Here is a 19915-nt window from a genome sequence, read left to right on the forward strand (position 1 = left end):
GAGCTTTGGTTTTGAAAACATAAAGAGAGCATAAAAGTAAAATTTTGAGAGGTGTTTGTTGTTGTCAACGAATGGTAGTGGGCACTCTAACTACCTCATCAACCAGACTTTCAAGAGCGGCTCCCATGAAGGACGTTATCTCTACCAAATAAGGTAGATCATCCTCTTCTTCTTTGTTTACACATGTACTTTAGTTTAGTTTTTCTTTATTTATGGATGACACTCCTCCCAACCTTTTGCTTACACAAGCCATGGCTAACCGAATCCGCGGGTGCCTTCCAACAATCACATACCATGAAGGAGTGTCTGTTTGCAAAATTAAGTTGCTTAATGACTGAACTGCGAGCAAAACATGTGAAGAGAATTATTAATGCAAGTTAATTAATTAAATGGGACCCCATTGCCACTCTCTTTAAAATTAATGATACACCATGAAGGAGTGTCTATTTACAAAATTAAGTTGCTTATCGATGAATCGAGCAAAACATGTGAAGAGAATTATTAATGCAAGTTAATTAATCGGGCTGGGAACCCCATTGCCAGCTCCTTTTGCAAAATTATTGGATAAGCGGATGTGCCACTAGTCCATTGTGAAAGTCTCGTCGAAGTAAATGACAAGATCGAAAGATAAAACACCACATACTTCCTCATGAGCTATAAAACATTGACACAAATCAGAGGTGATAAATTTTGAATTATTTAAAGGTAGCACTCAAGCAATTTACTTTGGAATGGCGGAGAAATACCATGTAGTAGGTAGGTATGGTGGACACAAATGGCATAGTAGTTGGCTCAAGGATTTTGGATGCATGAGAAGTATTCCCTCTCGATACAAGGCTTAGGCTAGCAAGGTTATTTGAAACAAACACAAGGATGAACCGGTGCAGCAAAACTCACATAAAAGACATATTGTAAACATTATAAGACTCTACACCGTCTTCCTTGTTGTTCAAAACTCAATACTAGAAATTATCTAGACTTTAGAGAGACCAATTACGCAAACCAAATTTTAGCAAGCTCTATGTATTTCTTCATTAATAGGTGCAAAGCATATGATGCAAGAGCTTAAACATGAGCACAACAATTGCCAAGTATCACATTATCCAAGACATTATAGCAATTTACTACATGTATCATTTTCCAATTCCAACCATATAACAAATTAACGAAGAAGAAACTTCGCCATGAAAATTAAAAGCTAAGAACACATGTGTTCATACGAACCAGCGGGGCGTGTCTCTCTCCCACACAAGGATTTATTCAAACAAAAACAAAAACAAGAAACATACCGACGCTCCAAGCAAAGTGCATAAGATGTGACGGAATAAAAATATAGTTTCAGGGGAGGAACTCGATAATGTTGTCGATGAAGAAGGGGATGCCTTGGGCATCCCCAAGCTTAGACGCTTGAGTCTTCTTAGAATATTCAGGGGTGAACCACCGGGGCATCCCCAAGCTTAGAGCTTTCACTCTTCTTGATCATAGTATATCATCCTCCTCTCTTGACCCTTGAAAACTTCCTCCACACCAAACTCGAAACAAACTCATTAGAGGGTTAGTGCATAATCAAAAACTCATATGTTCAGAGGTGATACAATCATTCTTAACACTTCTGGACATTGCTCAAAGCTACTGGAAGGTAATGGAACAAAGAAATCCACCCAACACAGCGAAAGAAGCAATGCAAAATAAAAGGCAGAATCTGTCAAAACAGAACAGTCCGTAAAGACGAATTTTAAAAGGGCACCAGACTTGCTCAAATGAAAATGCCCAAATTGAATGAAAGTTGCGTACATATCCGAGGATCACTCACGTAAATTGGCATAATTTTCTGAGTTACCTACAGAGAATTAGACCCAGATTCGTGACAGCAAAGAAATCTGGAACTGCGCAGTAATCCAAATCTAGTATTTACTTTACTATCAAAGACTTTACTTGGCACAACAAAACATAAAACTAAGATAAGGAGAGGTTGCTACAGTAGTAAACAACTTCCAAGACACAAATATAAAACAAAGTACTGTAGCAAAATAAACACATGGGTTATCTCCCAAGAAGTTCTTTCTTTTTAGCCATTAAGATGGGCTCAAGCAGCTTTAATGATGCACTCGCAAGAAATAGTATGTGAAGCAAAAGAGAGCATCAAGAGGCAAATTCAAAACACATTTAAGTCTAACATGCTTCCTATGCATAGGAATCTTGTAAATAAACAAGTTCATGAAGAGCAAAGTAACAAGCATAGGAAGATAGAACAAGTGTAGCTTCAAAAATTTCAGCACATAGAGAGGCATTTTAGTGACATGAAAATTTCTACAACCATATTTTCCTCTCTCATAATAACTTTCAGTAGCAACATGAGCAAACTCAACAATATAACTATCACATAAAGCATTCTTATCATGAGTCTCATGCATAAAATTATTACTCTCCACATAGGCATAATCAATTTTATTAGTTGTAGTGGGAGCAAATTCAACAAAGTAGCTATCATTATTATTCTCATCAAGTGTAGGAGGCATAGTATAATCATTATAAAATTTACTCTCCATAGTAGGTGGCACCAAAAGACCACTATCATTATAATCATCATAAATAGGAGGCAAAGTATCATTAAAGAAAATTTTCTCCTCAATGCTTGGGGGACTAAAAATATCATGAAAACCAGCTTCCCCAAGCTTAGAACTTTCTATATTATTATCAACAATGGTGTTCAAAGCGTTCATACTAATATTAATACCAAAGCATGCAAATAAGATTCCATAGGTTTTTTAATTTTCGCATCAAACAATCCATGTTTTAAATCAGGAAATAGAATAAGAAGCTCATTGTTGTCCATTATGCCAAACTAGTGTAAACAAGAAACAAAAAGATGCAATTGCAGGATCTAAAGGAAATAGCTTCGAGCACAAACACAATGGCGCCGAAAAGTACTCGTTACTCTGGAACCGGAGTATGAGTGCCTTTTTACCTTTCCTCCCTGCAACGGCGCCGTAAAATAGCTTGATGTCTACGGCAGCTTCTATTCTTGTAGACAGTGTTGGGCCTCCAAGAGCGAGAGGTTTGTAGAACAGCAAGCAAGTTTCCCTTAAGTGGATCACCCAAGGTTTATCGATCTCGGGGAGGAAGAGGTCAAAGATATCCCTCTCATGCAACCCCGCAACCACAAAGCAAGAAGTCTCTTGTATCCCCAACACACCTAATAGGTGCACTAGTTCGGCGAAGAGATAGTGAAATACAGGTGGTATGAATAAGTAGTAGCAACGGCACCGGAAAAGTGCTTTGCCCGAGACAATAAACAAGTAGTAGTAACGCGAGCAGTAGTAACGCAGCAGTAGCAACGTAGTAAAACAAGTAAACAAGCAGCGATAGCGATATTTAGGAACAAGGCCTAGGGATTAGACTTTCACTAGTGGACACTCTCAACATTGATCACATAACGAGAATAGATAAATGCATACTCTACACTCTTGTTGGATGATGAACACATTGCGTAGGATTACACGAACCCTCAATGCCGGAGTTAACAAGCTCCACAATAATGCTCATATTTTAGTAACCTTTAGTGTAAGATAGATCAAAAGACTAAACCAAGTACTAACATAGCATGCACACTCGTCACCTTCATGCATATGTAGGAGGAATAGATCACATCAATATTATCATAGCAATAGTTAACTTCGCAATCTACAAGAGATCATGATCATAGCATAAACCAAGTACTAACACGGTGCACACACTGTCACCTTTGCACACGTGCAGGAGGAATAAAACTACTTTAATAACATTGCTAGAGTAGCACATAGATAAATTACATTGCAATCATAAAGAGATATAAATAAGCACCTCACTATGCCATTCAACAGTGAATAAGTATTCTGTGAAATATAGCCTAAGAGACCCACACGGTGCACACACTGTCACCTTTACACACGTGGGACAAGGAGTCTCCGGAGATCACATAAGTAAAACTCACTTGACTAGCATAATGACATCTAGATTACAAGCATCATCATATGAATCTCAATCATGTAAGGCAGCTCATGAGATTATTGTATTGAAGTACATAGGAGAGAGATGAACCACATAGCTACCGGTACAGCCCCGAGCCTTGATGGAGAACTACTCCTCCTCATGGGAGCAGCAGCGGTGATGAAGATGGCGGTGGAGATGGCAGCGGTGTCGATGGAGAAGCCTTCCGGGGCACTTCCCCGCTCCGGCAGGGTGCCGGAACGAGACTCCTGTCCCCCGGATCTTGGCTTCGCGATGGCGGCGGCTCGGGAAGGTTTTCCGTATCGTGGTTCTTCGCATCGGGGTTTTCGCGACGGAGGCTTTATATAGGCGAAGAGGCGGCGCGAGAGGGTCGAAGGGGTGGCCACACCATATGGCGGTGCGGCCGGGGCCCGGGCCACGCCGGCCTATGGTCCGGGGGCCCAGTGCCCCCCTCCGGTCCTTCCCGGTGTTCCGGATGCTTCCGGTGAAAATAGGAACCCGGGTCTTGATTTCGTCCAATTCCGAGAATATTTCGTTACTAGGATTTCTGAAACCAAAAACAAGCAGAAAACAGAACCGGCACTTCGGCATCTTGTTAATAGGTTAGTTCCAGAAAATGCACGAATATGACATAAAGTGTGCATAAAACATGTAGGTATCATCAATAATATGGCATAGAACATAAGAAATTATCGATACGTCGGAGACGTATCATGAGGCCATGGTTGAGACCCCTTATTGTGTTGGATTTGTCGGTTCATTTGTAGTCAAGCTTTTGTATTATAGCGTTCCTTGCAATGTGGTCCACATGTCATAACTTAACCACACCTTGCTAGCATGGTTTTTCATATTTCAGTTTTGTTATTCCTAAGAACACTAATAACAAAGCTAATGTGGTTTCTTCCCCGTTAAGCCTAGTTTTTCTTCCAATTTTTGAATCTTCTAAAACAAAGGGAAAACGACTAGAATCGCCCTCCATAACGACACCAAGGCGCTTCTGCCTCTCTATCGCTTCTATTTTCTCTAGCAGAGCGGTTGCTCATGAAGCCCCGAGTCGTGTGATTTCCAATTTTTTTCTCTCTTGAAGTCCACTCCCTTTAAACACCATGGGTGACTTCATATATAAATCATGACGGGCTTGATTTCAGTCCCATGAGTCTAGGATTCATAGTTGGCGAGGACGAATGGGTCTGAGGGTCCAAGGTCATCCAATCTGATTTCGATGATGCTTGAGCGAGTCATCTTCGTGGCAAAAGAGCCCGAATAAGCGAAGTCAGCGCCTCAATTATTGATCGTTAGATGGAAGCGAACTTGAGTTTTTTTGACATTGCATATGGTGTGTTTTGACATGCTGCAAGTGCGTATGATGTTTTGATTGCGTGGGCATATTGGGGACGGTCCAACACTTTTATCTAAGCAACATGTAAATGTGCAAACGATGTTACATGCGTGTAGAAAATGTTGCGCATACAAATTTTATGTCGCACAATTTAGTGGCAAGACGGCTGCTCTTGTTGCAGTGACCGCAACAGGTAGGATTTCCACGATATAACATTAAGGGAATCAAAAGAGACATTATATCAGTTTCCCCTTCACCATGACACCAAATCATTGGTGTTGTGTGTGTGAGAGAGAGAGAAAGAGCAAATGATCTTCCAATAAGAACCAGTTTTATGACTAACATAATTTCAGGGAACAATATTGACTTTGTTTTTTTCGATAAGGGAGCATAGCCCCAGCCTCTGCATCAATTGATGCACACGGCTTTTTATTAAAAAACCCAGAAGTACGGGTTCAACAATATTCAGTCATTACAATCAAACAAAAGGTAAAGTCGATACTAAGATCAACCAAAAGAAAACACGGCCTCGTAGAAGAGCTATCCATTGGCTATTCTATTAAGATGCCGCCACCCAGTAGCTCCGGAAAAGCAGTCCCGAGCCACCACAAGCATTCGGTTGCACCCAAGTAACCATAGCCTCCCGCAACTCCAGCGGAAGAAGGAAAACCCATTGTTGAATCCAATGAGCAGCCCGTCGGATAACCTGCAAAAAATTGGTACCAAGCATTCCGGTTAAAAATGATATCATTGCGGCTTGTCCATATCGACCAACAGATTGCGTAAACGCCAATGCGAATCTTTTGCTTATCATTTTTTGGTACTCCATTCAACCAATTACCAAACATATTAGTAACATTGGATGGTGGAGGAATATTATATGAGAGATATATTATGCGCCAAATCAGTTTTACAAATGGACAAGCAATGAACAAATGATTAACGGTCTCAGTAGAATCACAAAAACAACATTTTTGACACCCATTCCACTTCCGTTTAGCTAAATTATCCTTAGTAAGAAGCACTTTATTACTAAGAAACCACATGAAAATCTTAATCTTGAGGGGAATCTTTAATTTCCATAGATATTTCTTGAGGTAAACAACATGCCCATTCAGTAAATCAAGATACATAGACTTGACTGAAAACATTCCAGAATCATTAAGTCTCCAAATAAACTTATCCGTTTCTGATGTTAATGTAATAGCCATTAAGCGTTGACATAGATGTAACCATTGCAGCCATTTTTGATCATTGAGACCTCTTCTAAAAGAAATATTTATGGGTACTGTGGCAAATACTGTTGATACCAAGACATTCTTATGTTGCACAATATTATATAACGCAGGATATTGTTGAGAAAGAGGCAAGTTTCCCAACCAAACGTCCTCCCGTAACCTCACACTTGTGCCATCCCCTATTTTAAAATATCCTCTTTGGAAGAAGTCATTCTTAACATGCAAGAGCCCTTTCCAAAAAGGTGAATCAGCTTGGTTTCGCTTCAACTTGAGCCAGTTGTTTTGTTTTTTAAGTATTTATTTAATAACGATTCTGTTGCCACATACCCTCCTCGTAAAGGAGTTTAAACAGCCATTTGCTAAGTAAACACCTATTCTTTAACTCAAGTACCTCAATACCAAGCCCCCCTTGATCCTTAGGCCTACAAATAATGTTCCATTTTGATAATCTATACTTCTTCTTGTTTTCATCAGATTGCCAAAAGAAATTAGATCGGTAATAATCTAGCCGTTTCCGAACTTCAACAGGGATTTCCAAAAAGGAAAGCATAAACATAGGTAAATTTGTGAGTACCGAATTAATCAACACCAGTCTATCACCATAAGAGAGCATCTTACTACGCCAACAACCTAGCTTAGAAGCAAATCGACACTCAATGGGATTCCACTTGGCATTTCTCAGTGTTCTATAATGTATAGGAATGCCCAAATATTTAAACGGTAAGACTCCAGACTCACACCCAAAAATATTTCTATATTGGTGTTCCATATCTTTAGCCTTTCCAAAGCAGAATATTTCACTCTTATGAAAATTGATTTTTAAACCCGATAACTGTTCAAAGATACATAAAATTAATTTCATATTAATCGCCTTTTCAATATCATGTTCTAAAAACAGAATTGTATCATCCGCATATTGGAGAATGGAGATTCCACCATCAATCAAATGTGGTATTAATCCCCCAACTTTTCTGTCCTCCTTAGCTCTCGCAATAAGAATGGCTAACATATCCGCAACAATATTAAAAAGAATTGGAGACAAAGGATCACCTTGCCTCAAACCTTTCTTCGTTTGGAAATTATGCCCAATATCATCATTGACCCTAATTCCCACACTCCCACCTTGCACATATTGTTTTATCCTATCACACCAAACCGGATCAAAACCTTTCATGCGTAATACCTGTTGCAAAAATGGCCATTTAACTTTATCATACGCCTTTTCAAAATCAATTTTGAAAATTACCCCATCCTGTTTCTTCCTATGGAGTTCATGTATCGTCTCATGAAGAACCACCACCCCTTCTAATATGTGTCTCCCTAGAATGAAAGCCGTCTGAGTCGGTCTAATGAATTTCTGAGCCACCTCCGAAATCCTATTCGTCGCCACTTTAGTGAAAATTTTGAAACTAACATTCAACAGACAAATCGGCCTATATTGTTGGATTTGAGTCGCATTTTCCTTTTTGGGGAGGAGAGTTATTACTCCAAAATTGAGTTTATACAAAGGCAACCTCCCATTTTGGAAGCACTCAAATAAAGCCATTAGATCAAATTTGATCACTTCCAAACACTGTTGATAAAATTCAGCGGGGAAGCCATCGGGACCCGGAGATTTATTATGTTCCATTTGAAAAACAGCCTTACGGAACTCCTCCATCGAGAAGTCTGCAATCAAAAGGCTATTCTCATCCGCAGACAGTTGCGGTATATCATCTATTCTATCTTCGTTCAAAGTAACCGAGTTGGGGTTCGGGTCTCCAAATAAATTTTTGTAGTACTCTGTAATGTAAACTTTTAAGTTCTCCTCTCCCACAATAGTACCCTCCTCTTGCTCCAATTGAAAGATTTTCTTTTTCCTATGTTTACCATTTGCAATAAGGTGAAAGTATTTAGTATTATCCCCTCCCTCTTGAATATACTTAACTTTAGCTCTTTGCGCCCATTTCATCTCTTCTTCTCGGCGTAGTGTATTCAACTTCTCATTAGCTAATTTTAACTCATCTCGCTCATTCGCTGAGAGCGGTATAGTTTCTGCTTTGATGTCCAGATCATCAATAATCAACAAAAGTCTTTGTTTTTCTTTCTTATATCTCCCGCTTAAATTTTTTGCCCAACCCCTTAAGAAACGCCTTAAATGTCTAATTTTATTTTGCCAAGTTTGAATAGGAGTTTTCCCAACAGGACCTGCAGCCCATTCAGCTGCAATCAAATCATGAAAACCCTCCTGTTCAAACCAAGATAGTTCAAACGAGAAGCGCGTCTTATTTCCAATGTGAGCCTGACGACCAGTGTCTATCAGCAACGGTGTATGATCCGATCCAGAACGAGTCAAAGCCCGAACCGATACTAAAGGAAATTTCTGTTCCCATTCTACACTTGCTAATACTCTATCTAATTTTTCGTAAGTAGGTGTTGATCTTCTACTAGCCCATGTATATTGTCTCCCGGTCAACATAATCTCTCGTAGATTTAAATTTTTCGATGATTGCATTAAAAATGAACGGCCAACGAGGATTATAGTTATCATTACTTTTATCCTCCGGTCGCCTTAGAATATTAAAATCCCCCGCTAAAAGCATTGGCAAAGTTTCTGAATCACACATCCTAACCAACTCCGATAAGAACTCGTGTTTATGTTTATCTTGTGCCGCTCCATACACCGGCACCAACAACCATTCGAAGCCATCCAATTTTGATTTGACCGATAATTTAACACAAAAATCACCCGTCTCTACTTTATTCACTTTCAAAGTCGTAGTGTTAATTCCTACAAGGATTCCCCCAGACCTCCCATGTGGTGGTAAACAAAACCACTCAAAAAAATTACCCTCAGAAAGTTCTCTAAGAAAAGGTATTGCAAAATTAGATCGCCCGTTTCTAATAAAGCAATGAAATCAAGGTCATACTCCCTAATTGATTCTTTGACTAACAAGTGTTTTCCCGGATCCTTAAAACCTTCACTATTCCAAGTTATGCCTTTTAAATTCATGTTTTAAACTTTCGAGGTTTTAACCCTTATACGGTTGCTTCTCCGTATATTTTTTGTATCATAAGATTTCTTTTGCCGTGTCTTTTTACCCTTAACATCCAGCGGCATATCCGGAGGCTCCACTCCCTCTAGATCCTCATCCTCATCCCAATCATCACAAAAAGTAGATGCTCGAGATACTACCAAGCAATTCGGCATACTAATTTCTCCATTTGCAACATCTTTTTTAAGCACGGTTAGGGTGCGTTGTGATTCAACTTCTTTTATGATCCTAGCAGATTTAAGAGACTCGGGAGCCGAATTCCCCAAAGATACCCCCAGGGCCATAGCATTATTTATAATGTGTTCATCCGAAAAAGCTAGTAATGTATTTAGCTGTGACGTAGACATACCTATCACATGAGGTTCATCTCGCTTCTTGGCCAACATCATCGCCCTTTCCAACTGAGAAGCATCAGCATTAGGTTGAGCACTTAGTCTTCCACTCGACCTTACTCCCCTCATACTAGCTTCAGAAATTCCTCCAAAAGCCACCGCTTGTTCATATGTATATGGAGTACCATTAGCCTTGCCCATATTTGGCACAGGCAGCTGAATGTTATCATTAAACAAATGTGTTGGAGATTGATCAAAATGAAACGGTTTAGACAACATAGCAGATTGGTGCAGCACCTTATTGTTGATCGACGTAGGTGAAATCGTCGATGGCGGCATGCTAGCCGGCCATGCATACCAGGCCGACTCGAGCCGCACCGGCCCCGCACGCCACCGGGCCCCGAACGTAAGCCGACATAGGCTGCACATTACCACCCGCCGCAGCCTGCGTCGGGGAACCTGTGCCGCGCACAGCAGCACCATTTGGCAGCAAAGTGCTGTCCGTCGCCGACCGCCCCGGAGACGCTGGGCCGCGTGCACTTGGGCCACAGTTCCGAGCCGAACCGTGCGGCGAGGAGATATCCTTCTGCTCACACATGCCGTCGTGTGCATGCCTCGATGGACGAGATCCATGCAAGATCGTCGTCGTTCCTTGCTTCAGCTTTTGCTTCATCATGGTGACCGCAGATTATTGACTTTGTACCCATCATATTATTATTATTAATTTCAAACTATTTTAAGTCATGTTTATGTTATTTTGCTCCATTGGGATAGGATAGGAAGCGCGACCGTGGCAAACTCTTTAGGACAACCAACCGATCTCCATTCCCACTTGTGTTTAAACGTTCATAAACACATAGTATCAAAATCGCCCTTAGATGGAGATCTCGCCCGATGGAGACAAAAAGAGTCTTAAGATCGGTTCAATACGCTCTAACCTAGGGGCCATGTCGCAAAACGGAGGAGTCCAGCATTCTTACACCTGTACAACATCCAGAGAGTTGTTCTGAGAGTTCTCTTTCCAAAAAATAAATAAAAAAGAGGTATTTTTCCGTCCAGATCAGATCAGATCGGGGTGGAGGGAGACCAGAAAATAAAAGAGGCCTCTCTCCATCCTTCCCTACCAACCAGGCAAACCATCTACCTTCTTCTTCACGACGCCACCCACACAGAAGCTCGAGAGGAAGAAGGAGAGAGCCAAGATGTCGTCGGTGTTCAGCGGAGATGAGACGGCGCCCTTCTTCGGCTTCCTCGGCGCCGCCGCCGCCCTCGTCTTCTCATGTACGCCCACCTTCTCCATCCTCCTCATACCGCGATCGACCGGCACCTGGTCGCCGCTTCTTTGCTCGATCCGTCGCCGCTTGATCACGTTCTGAATCCCCGTGCCCCGATTCGCCCGATCTGGGACGCGACGACGCTGGATCCGGTTCTGACCGATTTTTTTGTCCGCAGGCATGGGCGCGGCCTACGGGACGGCCAAGAGCGGCGTGGGGGTGGCGTCCATGGGCGTCATGCGCCCGGAGCTCGTCATGAAGTCCATCGTACCCGTCGTCATGGCGGGGGTGCTCGGGATCTACGGCCTCATCATCGCCGTCATCATCTCCACCGGGATCAACCCCAAGGCCAAGCCATACTTCCTCTTCGACGGATACGCGCACCTCTCCTCCGGCCTCGCCTGCGGCCTCGCGGGGCTCGCCGCCGGCATGGCCATCGGCATCGTCGGTGATGCCGGAGTCAGGTAAAGATGCATATCCGTCTGCGTTTCTTTGATTTATACATCTTTTGACTTTGACCTGGCTGGCTCTCATGGTTAGTTAGTGCTCTGCATTACGGCCTGATTGGTAGTAATTCTCGTCGTTAGTTAGTTAGTGCTGTGCGTTACCTTTTGATTATTAATTTACCTTCATCATTACTTTATGCGTCCTGCCTAGTGAGCATCGTAGATCTGCAGATGTGCTTGCTTACTTTGTTAGCTTATTAATAATGTTGGTAGTAAATTGCTTCTGCAGCATGAGGATCATAGGTTTTGATTGCTTTAATCTATGAGTAAATGAAGAATGGGACCTTCTAGGATCCTACATGGTTTTGATTGCTTTAATCTTTCAGTAAATGAAGAATGAGACCCTCTAGGATCCTACATGATTTTCTGGATCCTTTTGTTTGTAGTAATTCATGTGATCTTGTAATTAATTTACTAGAGCTATTTGTATAAATGATGTTGCTTGTCATTGTAACAATGTAAGTTCTCTCTGATCTCTTAATCATAAATTAGTATATACAAAGAACATCACAAGTATTCTTTGCTTTTACTATCTTGACTACTTAGTTTTTAACTTTACTACCTCTGTTCTAACATAAGTGCCTTAACTTTATCTAGATACGGACGTATCTACAACTAAATTAGATCTATGTATCTTGACAAAACTAAGAAATATAGTTTTGCACGGAGGGAGTAGCAACCATATAGTATATACTGATATTCTGTTTACCTGCAATATGTGAGTTATGATGTTTTGCCTGCAATGTTTTTGAATGAATATTGCTGATTTACATAATATGTGAGTATAAATGTTCATGTATAAGCATGTGAATTGATCTTGATCCTGACATATTTGATTTGCAATAAACGCTTAATGTCGACCTTGTTAGATTATTGTATGATGTGGTCCATGAGTGTTTGCTTTACTTTTTTTTTCTGTGGTTGCATGTACAAGTTAGTTGATGCTATTCTTTACAGGGGCTGTTCAAGCCCTACAGCGGAATACCATCTTGATCTCTTGTGGATTTTAACTTGTTGATTTTAAATGCAGGGCGAACGCTCAACAACCCAAGCTGTTCGTGGGCATGATCCTCATCCTCATTTTCGCTGAAGCACTCGCCCTTTACGGACTCATTGTTGGAATCATCCTCTCATCCCGCGCCGGCCAGTCCCGCGCCGATTAAGCTCTATCACTCCACGGTTGCCATGCTGGCTACATTCTTGAGAAAAGCTGAAACTTTATGAAGTTCTAATTTTGATGTATTATTAAGGAGAGATTTGTAGATTAAGGAAGGTGGCACTTCCAGTACCGTTTCATTCTTTTTTGGTCGTGGTGGGCGTTTGCTGTTCATGCAGGGGATTTTGGGGTAGGCTGGATTGCTGCTCCTGGGGAATGGGTTTTAATCCTATTGGTGGTGAATAAAAACACGGCATTGTAGCTAAATAATAAATTTATATTATATTCTGTTCATCTCTTTTCTCTATTATTATATCTTGATTTTAATGTATAGTATTTACCTGTATGTTTGCAAGAAAAATTATGTGGATTGTTTACTTGTTGCTGTTGGAGTTAGCATTGTAGCTAATGCTTTTTTCAGTTATTATTTGTATTTTAGTAGAAAGTTGCAGCAGTGTGCCGTAGAGATGTGTTCAGCAAAGCTTGTTAGCTGCTCCCTCTATTTAAAATAAGTGTCTGCAAATTTATCTAGATTATTATATACATGTGAGAGGTTAGCTTCGGGCTGTGCAATTCTGCATGTATGTCACAAAGGCTGACTTGATACGCACATGCATGGATAAGCTTGGGGTTATATGAAGATCTGGCAATCAGACTCTGATGAGATCGGCCGAGTCATGTGGCCTTGTGGTTGCAGTGTCCGTTTCTATGATGTGAGTTTGACCAAGCGTGTGTGCGTGCACTACATATAGGCTTGACTTGTAAGTTGTAACTAGTTTGGCTTCAGTTAAGAGAGAACAAGGGAAAAATACAAGTTGTGTGCGGTGCCAAAAGCTCTGTGCTCTTGTATCTAATCTCCTGGGCAAAGCCGACAGCTGCTAAACTTTTGTCTAGGCTATGAAATGGCTCATATGACATCTCAAACTTTTGTCTGGGGCTATGAAATGGCACATATGACATCTCAGAGAACCAACAGAGATAACAAAATCTGAAACCAACACATCACAGTGTAGTAGCATCTCATATGTGACTCGTGAAAACAAGATTCAGGAGTATTCCATGAAAAACGAACTGAAGAACATGATAACTAGATGGTATACAATGATTGAGGAATATTCCACGAAAAATCAACTGAGAAGAACATGATAACTAAATGTGATACGCAATAAATCATCAATTACATGTAGTAGAAAGGAAGTTCCTACACGTCTCAACACTGTCCACAGTAACACGAAGGGGGGGATTTTATTCTTGCTAATAAGGAATACTATCTGTACAGCTTAGCAAGATCATTCTCATAACCCTTTTTGATGACCTCCCTCTTGAGCTTGAGGGCAGCCGTGACGAGACCTGACTCGGGCGTCCATGGCTCTGGTATCAGCTTAATTCTAGCAGGGATCTCAAACTTCTCAAGGCGCGCTTGCTTACCAGCCTGAAGAAGAATTATAGTACACATGACAATATACTCAATCGTGCATACGATGTCAAAAAGTCGTAAACAACCAAAAAAAAAACTGTTCAGAACGCAGTAAAAGCACGAACCTTGGTTAACGATTGAAGAACTTCTCTGACAGCCTCTTGCTTTTGGCACAAATCAGACATATCAGCGTATGTGAGACTTTGTTTTGAGGCCCAGTTTTCCAGTTCACTGGCTGCAGCTACAACGAGCGCAACACAGTAGTTCTGGGAGGGGTCGGCATGGACCATGATGTTGTCAACATACGGGCTCACACTCAAAGTTGCCTCCACCTGTGATTGCATAGTTTGTTAAGAAGAGCTACCGGCTGCTTGTTTCGCGGTTGATAATAAGAGACTGTAGCTGCTTGTTTAACCAGAAAAGGGAATACTGCTCACCTTTCCTAGAGATACATATTCACCATGTTGAAGCTTAACAATATCCTTCTTGCGGTCGATGATTTCAAGGCAGCCATCTGGGTGTAAACGTCCAATGTCACCAGAGTAGAACCAACGCATGCCTCTTTCATCATCCTAAACATGACACATACTGTTAGGAAGAAGTTGTCACGACATAGACTGCTTTCGGGTATTATTGTTGGTAACGTACCTTGTAGACCTCATTTGTTTTGGCCTCATTTTTGAAGTAGCCTTTGGTTACGTTTGGGCCTCCAATGACTATTTCACCCCGAGGCATTGGTGAATCACTTGTCAAGTATCCACCTTCGACCCAGTCTATCAACTATCACACGGAGTTACAATTATGTTAGAAAAGAATTAAATCTGAAGGTAAGGAAGACAAATAAAACTGGATGGACAAAGCAAAATGGTTCCAACGGTTAAAACCTAGGTTTTTGCAAAATATCATAAGTTTCTAGCTTTCTGTTCAGAGGTGTAAAATATACTACAAGGTGCTAGATAGACAAAATTGACATGCATATTAGCTAGAGTAACTGCAAGCTAACGATCTATTATCACTATCCACAAACATGAAGCATTTTACATTTATACTTATGAAACATAAGCTTAGCTCCATCCATCAAAACTAGACCTTCCAACATACCCCACCAGATATTTCTTTAGGATGAAGATACAGTATTGACAGTAAAAATATGCACGGAAATAATCACTTTGCTGTGGAAAATGGAACTAAATCAAATTGACATTAGCAAGGGATAAAGCATATCTTTCTTCAGTACCTTAATGTAGGAACAGGACAGTGCAGCACCAACACGACCAACTGATGTGTCATCATACTCAGAAAATGTCCCGCCAGCACACGTTTCAGTCAGACCATATCCTTGCCCTATAGGAGCCCTGTAACAGCAAAACTCAGCCTATCAATGTCTGGGCTGGAAATAAGATAAAGCTATCATATGCCAGTTATACTTGAAAATTGAAATGTATGGAATTCAAGCTTCCAAACTAATAGTGACCTAAAATACAAATGTGAGTAACAACAAGAATTGAATATAACTTCTTGTGCAAAACAACTGAGAATTTATATATCTCACCCAAGGCATATATTGATAAATCTTTGAGTATCCCCAGAGAGAGGTGCTCCGCCTGAAAGTATAAAGCGAATCCGCCCTCCCAAGATGGCCCGCACCTTGTGGAAGACAAGCTTTTCCCACATGAGCTTCTCTAATCCCCATGCACCAAACCAACTTCCACTGACAGCAGCTAACCGACGGCTGTAGGCTATATCAAATAGTTTCTTTGCTACACCACCCTTTGCATCTACCTAAGTTCATCTCAATATGATGTCAAATCAGTAAATACGAAAAAACACAGAAAATAAAGGGATGATAGTGTCGCAAAGGGCCATACATTTTTTCTCACGCCATCACGAACACGGTCAAGTATAGCAGGTACTGCAGTCATAAGTGTTGGCTTCAGTGCAGAAGCATCACCTTGAGTCCCTTTTTTTATTTTATTTGATGTATCAGTCAGGGTCAAAGGTGTTCCATATCCTATAGAAGCCCCAACAGCAGATATGATCGTCTAGAGCACACATTTACATAAATTTAATTAGCGTAACTATACCAATGATGCGAAATAGATTGGCATGCCGATATGTCACATTGTACCTACCTCAGCTGCCAACTCAAGAATGTGTGCAAGCGGGAGGTATGCCAAGTATACATCCTTCTTACCAAGTGCAGGAACAATAGTCATAACAGCCGATACAGTAGCCAGGACATTGCAGTGGCTCATCATGACGCCCTGTGAAATCATTTAAAGATGAGAATACTGTTTCCTCAATAAGAAGGTGCAGTAGAGCAGATGATCATGGAAATGACATGATTTCATGATTTACATATCAAGAGTGATCCAACATGAGGACATGTGCACTAGCAAGATAACGAAAAACCTCAGATCCAAAAGTAGACCAAAAATTAAGTTTGCTGAACACAGATTTGAACAAACCTTGGGCATTCCAGTGCTTCCACTTGTATACATTATCACAGCTGTATCAGATGGGAGAGGCAAATTTGCTTCCACAGGTGTTTCCAGTCCTAATCTCTCTACCTCCTCAAATGACTCAACTCTCCAGCTAGTGCATTGTTTAGCCAAGGATACTTCACTTGAGACACCTTCCTCATTTATGTAGATCACATGTTTCAAAGTATCAAGTTGCCCATTTATATCAATAAGCTTTTTCAGTTCTTTCCGTCCGCAGATCACTGTAGTTACCTCAGTCTAAAGAGTATAAAAGGAACAAGATTATCAGGTCATACCACAATAAAGCAAACATAAGGTATGATTTATTCGGATGAAATTCATATGATACGCTGTTTACTTAAGCAATAAACAAAAAAAAAAGATATTGCATGTTGCTGCGCTTTTGTTGCCCGCCAACAAAAGAGGATACGACTAATAAAATTGAGTTATGTTATTACATGGATATATAGCAATATATAGTCAACCGACCTCATTTAGTGAGTGACAAAGCGCTCCCTCTCCCAAGGAGGCATAAATGGTGACAACGGTAATATTTTGTCTGAAGCATGCCTTGAAAACAGAAACAAAAACTGGTTAGAGAACTTGCAAATGATTTGTAGAGCTGAATGTTAACACAATGCAAATAATACAAGAAAAGAGTCATCAAGTAGTTAAGCTGAAGCAATTCCATATACAAAATAAACCATTTGAGAAGCAGGATTTTTTTATATATTTCCATATCCCCATCATTATGTTCATTTAGATTGCTAACGTTATTCACTTCATATGCAAGAATGATGATGGAAAATTTGGTCTTTGGTGTCTCTGGAATATCCCTTTCCTAACCTTTAGGTGATAGTGATACCATCAAATGGTAAAGTAAAAATAAAATGAAAAGAGTAAGGATAGAAATATATTCATAGTCACTTACTCTCTCTATGTCACTATGTAGTGCATATGAGTTCTTTGAAAAGGCAAACGCTACAAAGTCTGACTAAATATGTAGAAAAATATATCAACATCTACAACATCAAATCAATATTATTAGAATCATCATGAAATTTACTTTCATATTATATGAACGTCATGTTGTAGATGTTGTTATATATTTTTTATATACTTTGTCAAACTTTCAATCATTTGACTTTTGAAAATACTCATATGCACTACATTTTGGCATAGAGGTAGTATATCCTGCTTTATGAAATTTTACTTACAATACGGCTGTATCAACTTGCACAGCCCACGCTTATAAATGCACTAGACAGAAGGGGCTCTCTTTGAGATATCGATCCTTGCTTGGGAGGACTGATCCTGGCCAGGAGCCCAACCCCAGTTTATGTAAGTCAGGATTGGGCCATGAAGAACAGGACGGGACCTCCAAACTAAGGACTTATTGTTCCAAAATATATGAAAATGTAGAACTAGTGTCCTAGCATGTAACTCCTTAGGTTTATGCAAAGCTATTACTCCACTGTTTTAACATCTATGAAAATTCAGAACTAGCATCGTAATATCTATGTCCCTGTCCATTTCTGCAGAGCTTGCATTTTAGAAAAGGCAGCTGACAACCAATGTGGAGCATATACAGTTTAGATGTATGATGCACAACCGAAAAGTATGGCACATGTGTTTGCTAATTTAGTATATGAGTAGAGAAGTTACCTGCAATGCAATCTGCCACTCAGCTCGTGTATCAGCAAAGATAGCAACACGCTCATCCTTCTGGTGCCCGATTTGCACTAGACCAGACGAAAAGTTGCAGACAGCCCTGAATGCTTCAATGTAAGTTTTCCACTCATACTGCCCCAAATGGAGCTTCTCAAAAGATCTTCCATCAGAGGCTACCTCTGTTTCCCTTGAAATGAGCTTCCTGGTGCCATGCAGGGGCATATGGGCATACAGCTTGCAGGATTGCTCAAACAGTTCCGCAAGTGTGAAAATCCCTTCCCAGTGTGTTTCAACAGGCTGTTCGAATCTATAGTTACGGATGGCATAGCCAGACTCACCACCCACATCAACTGGCACTCCCCTTTTCTTTTCAGACTTCCTCTTGGTGATCAACAGAGACGCCACAAAAGGGATAACAAAGCCGATGAAATAAGGATTCATATTCTCAAAAGACAGCCTTGTACTGTTTGTAGCTCAAGGGGTGTGATACTGATTCTCAGAGGTCTTGAAATGATAAACCTGAAATGATTCTTCAATGAGGTGAGCTGTTCTTCAAATAAGTCATGGTTTATACATAATGGCTAGAAAGAAGATGCATTGTCAGTGATGGGATTTCTTTTCTCGTCTACAACTAAGTTTAGAAGGCCAACATTATGAAGATTAATGTGACTGTGTACAGAGATTTTCAAGTCCTGAAATATATTGCAGAAATTTCAACAGCCAACTAGCCAGTTCTAGAAAGCAATAGTTCCACCATAAGCAAAATCTGTACAATGAGCAAGACGGAGGAGCAAGAAGTATATTTGCATAGCAGGGCATTTACATTACAGAGAACACAATGAGATGTGGTCTGGATCAACTTCTAGGCATTTAACAACTTCTAATGATGCACAACCCAAATGTATTCTATTGATGCTACAATGTGTCAACCAGAGGAAGGTAATGTGGAGCCCAAACTTGACTAGACAATGGAGTAGTTCACGATGTTACACCTTTGTTCAAAAGTACTTTTCAGGATCTTTTGAGTAGATGTTATCCCAAAAGTTCGGATACAAATAGAAAAACACTGAAAGAGTGAACTTCAGCATTGTCAGAACGGCGATATTTTTAAGGAAGACCATAAATTTGTACATTTGCATGTGTACTTGGATCATTCAGGTTGGTAAAATTAAGCAAGAGAACCACATAATCACAGAGTGGTTTATCAGTTTTCCTTCGTGAAACTGCAATAGCTTCAACAAATAATTTAACTCACTTAATGCGATGATCTGACAATCCCAAATAAAGGAACCAAGTAACCAGTATCCCCAGCCAATTAAATCTTGGGAGTTTACCAACCAGTCAAGCAAAAATGTTTATGGCCTCGTGTATTAATCCCCATAGAATCGACATGTCACTTGCAAATTTTTTTGGAAATCAGAATTTTCATTTTTAAAGTAAGACCTGTACACGATTCTTTAAAACAAATCAAAAA

General features: G+C 40.4%; 2 protein-coding genes across 2 annotated transcripts; one reads left to right on the forward strand and one right to left on the reverse strand.

Moving 5' to 3' along the window:
• Positions 1-11006: 11006 nt before the first annotated feature.
• On the forward strand, positions 11007-13177 carry LOC124703594 (V-type proton ATPase 16 kDa proteolipid subunit). Its single transcript, XM_047235815.1, has 3 exons — positions 11007-11215; positions 11387-11672; positions 12745-13177. The coding sequence occupies exons 1-3, from the start codon at positions 11137-11139 to the stop codon at positions 12875-12877; spliced, it is 498 nt and encodes a 165-aa protein (XP_047091771.1). The 5' UTR covers positions 11007-11136; the 3' UTR covers positions 12878-13177.
• A 910-nt stretch (positions 13178-14087) lies between these two features.
• On the reverse strand, positions 14088-18933 carry LOC124699716 (long chain acyl-CoA synthetase 9, chloroplastic-like). Its single transcript, XM_047231973.1, has 11 exons — positions 18436-18933; positions 17260-17340; positions 16756-17028; positions 16420-16551; positions 16156-16329; positions 15840-16069; positions 15525-15642; positions 14936-15067; positions 14725-14859; positions 14413-14619; positions 14088-14302 (listed from the first exon to the last, which is right to left on the reverse strand). The coding sequence occupies exons 1-11, from the start codon at positions 18880-18882 to the stop codon at positions 14138-14140; spliced, it is 2094 nt and encodes a 697-aa protein (XP_047087929.1). The 5' UTR covers positions 18883-18933; the 3' UTR covers positions 14088-14137.
• Positions 18934-19915: the final 982 nt, after the last annotated feature.

Source organism: Lolium rigidum, chromosome 3 (genome assembly GCF_022539505.1).
Source record: "Lolium rigidum isolate FL_2022 chromosome 3, APGP_CSIRO_Lrig_0.1, whole genome shotgun sequence".
Classification (NCBI taxonomy): domain Eukaryota; kingdom Viridiplantae; phylum Streptophyta; class Magnoliopsida; order Poales; family Poaceae; genus Lolium; species Lolium rigidum.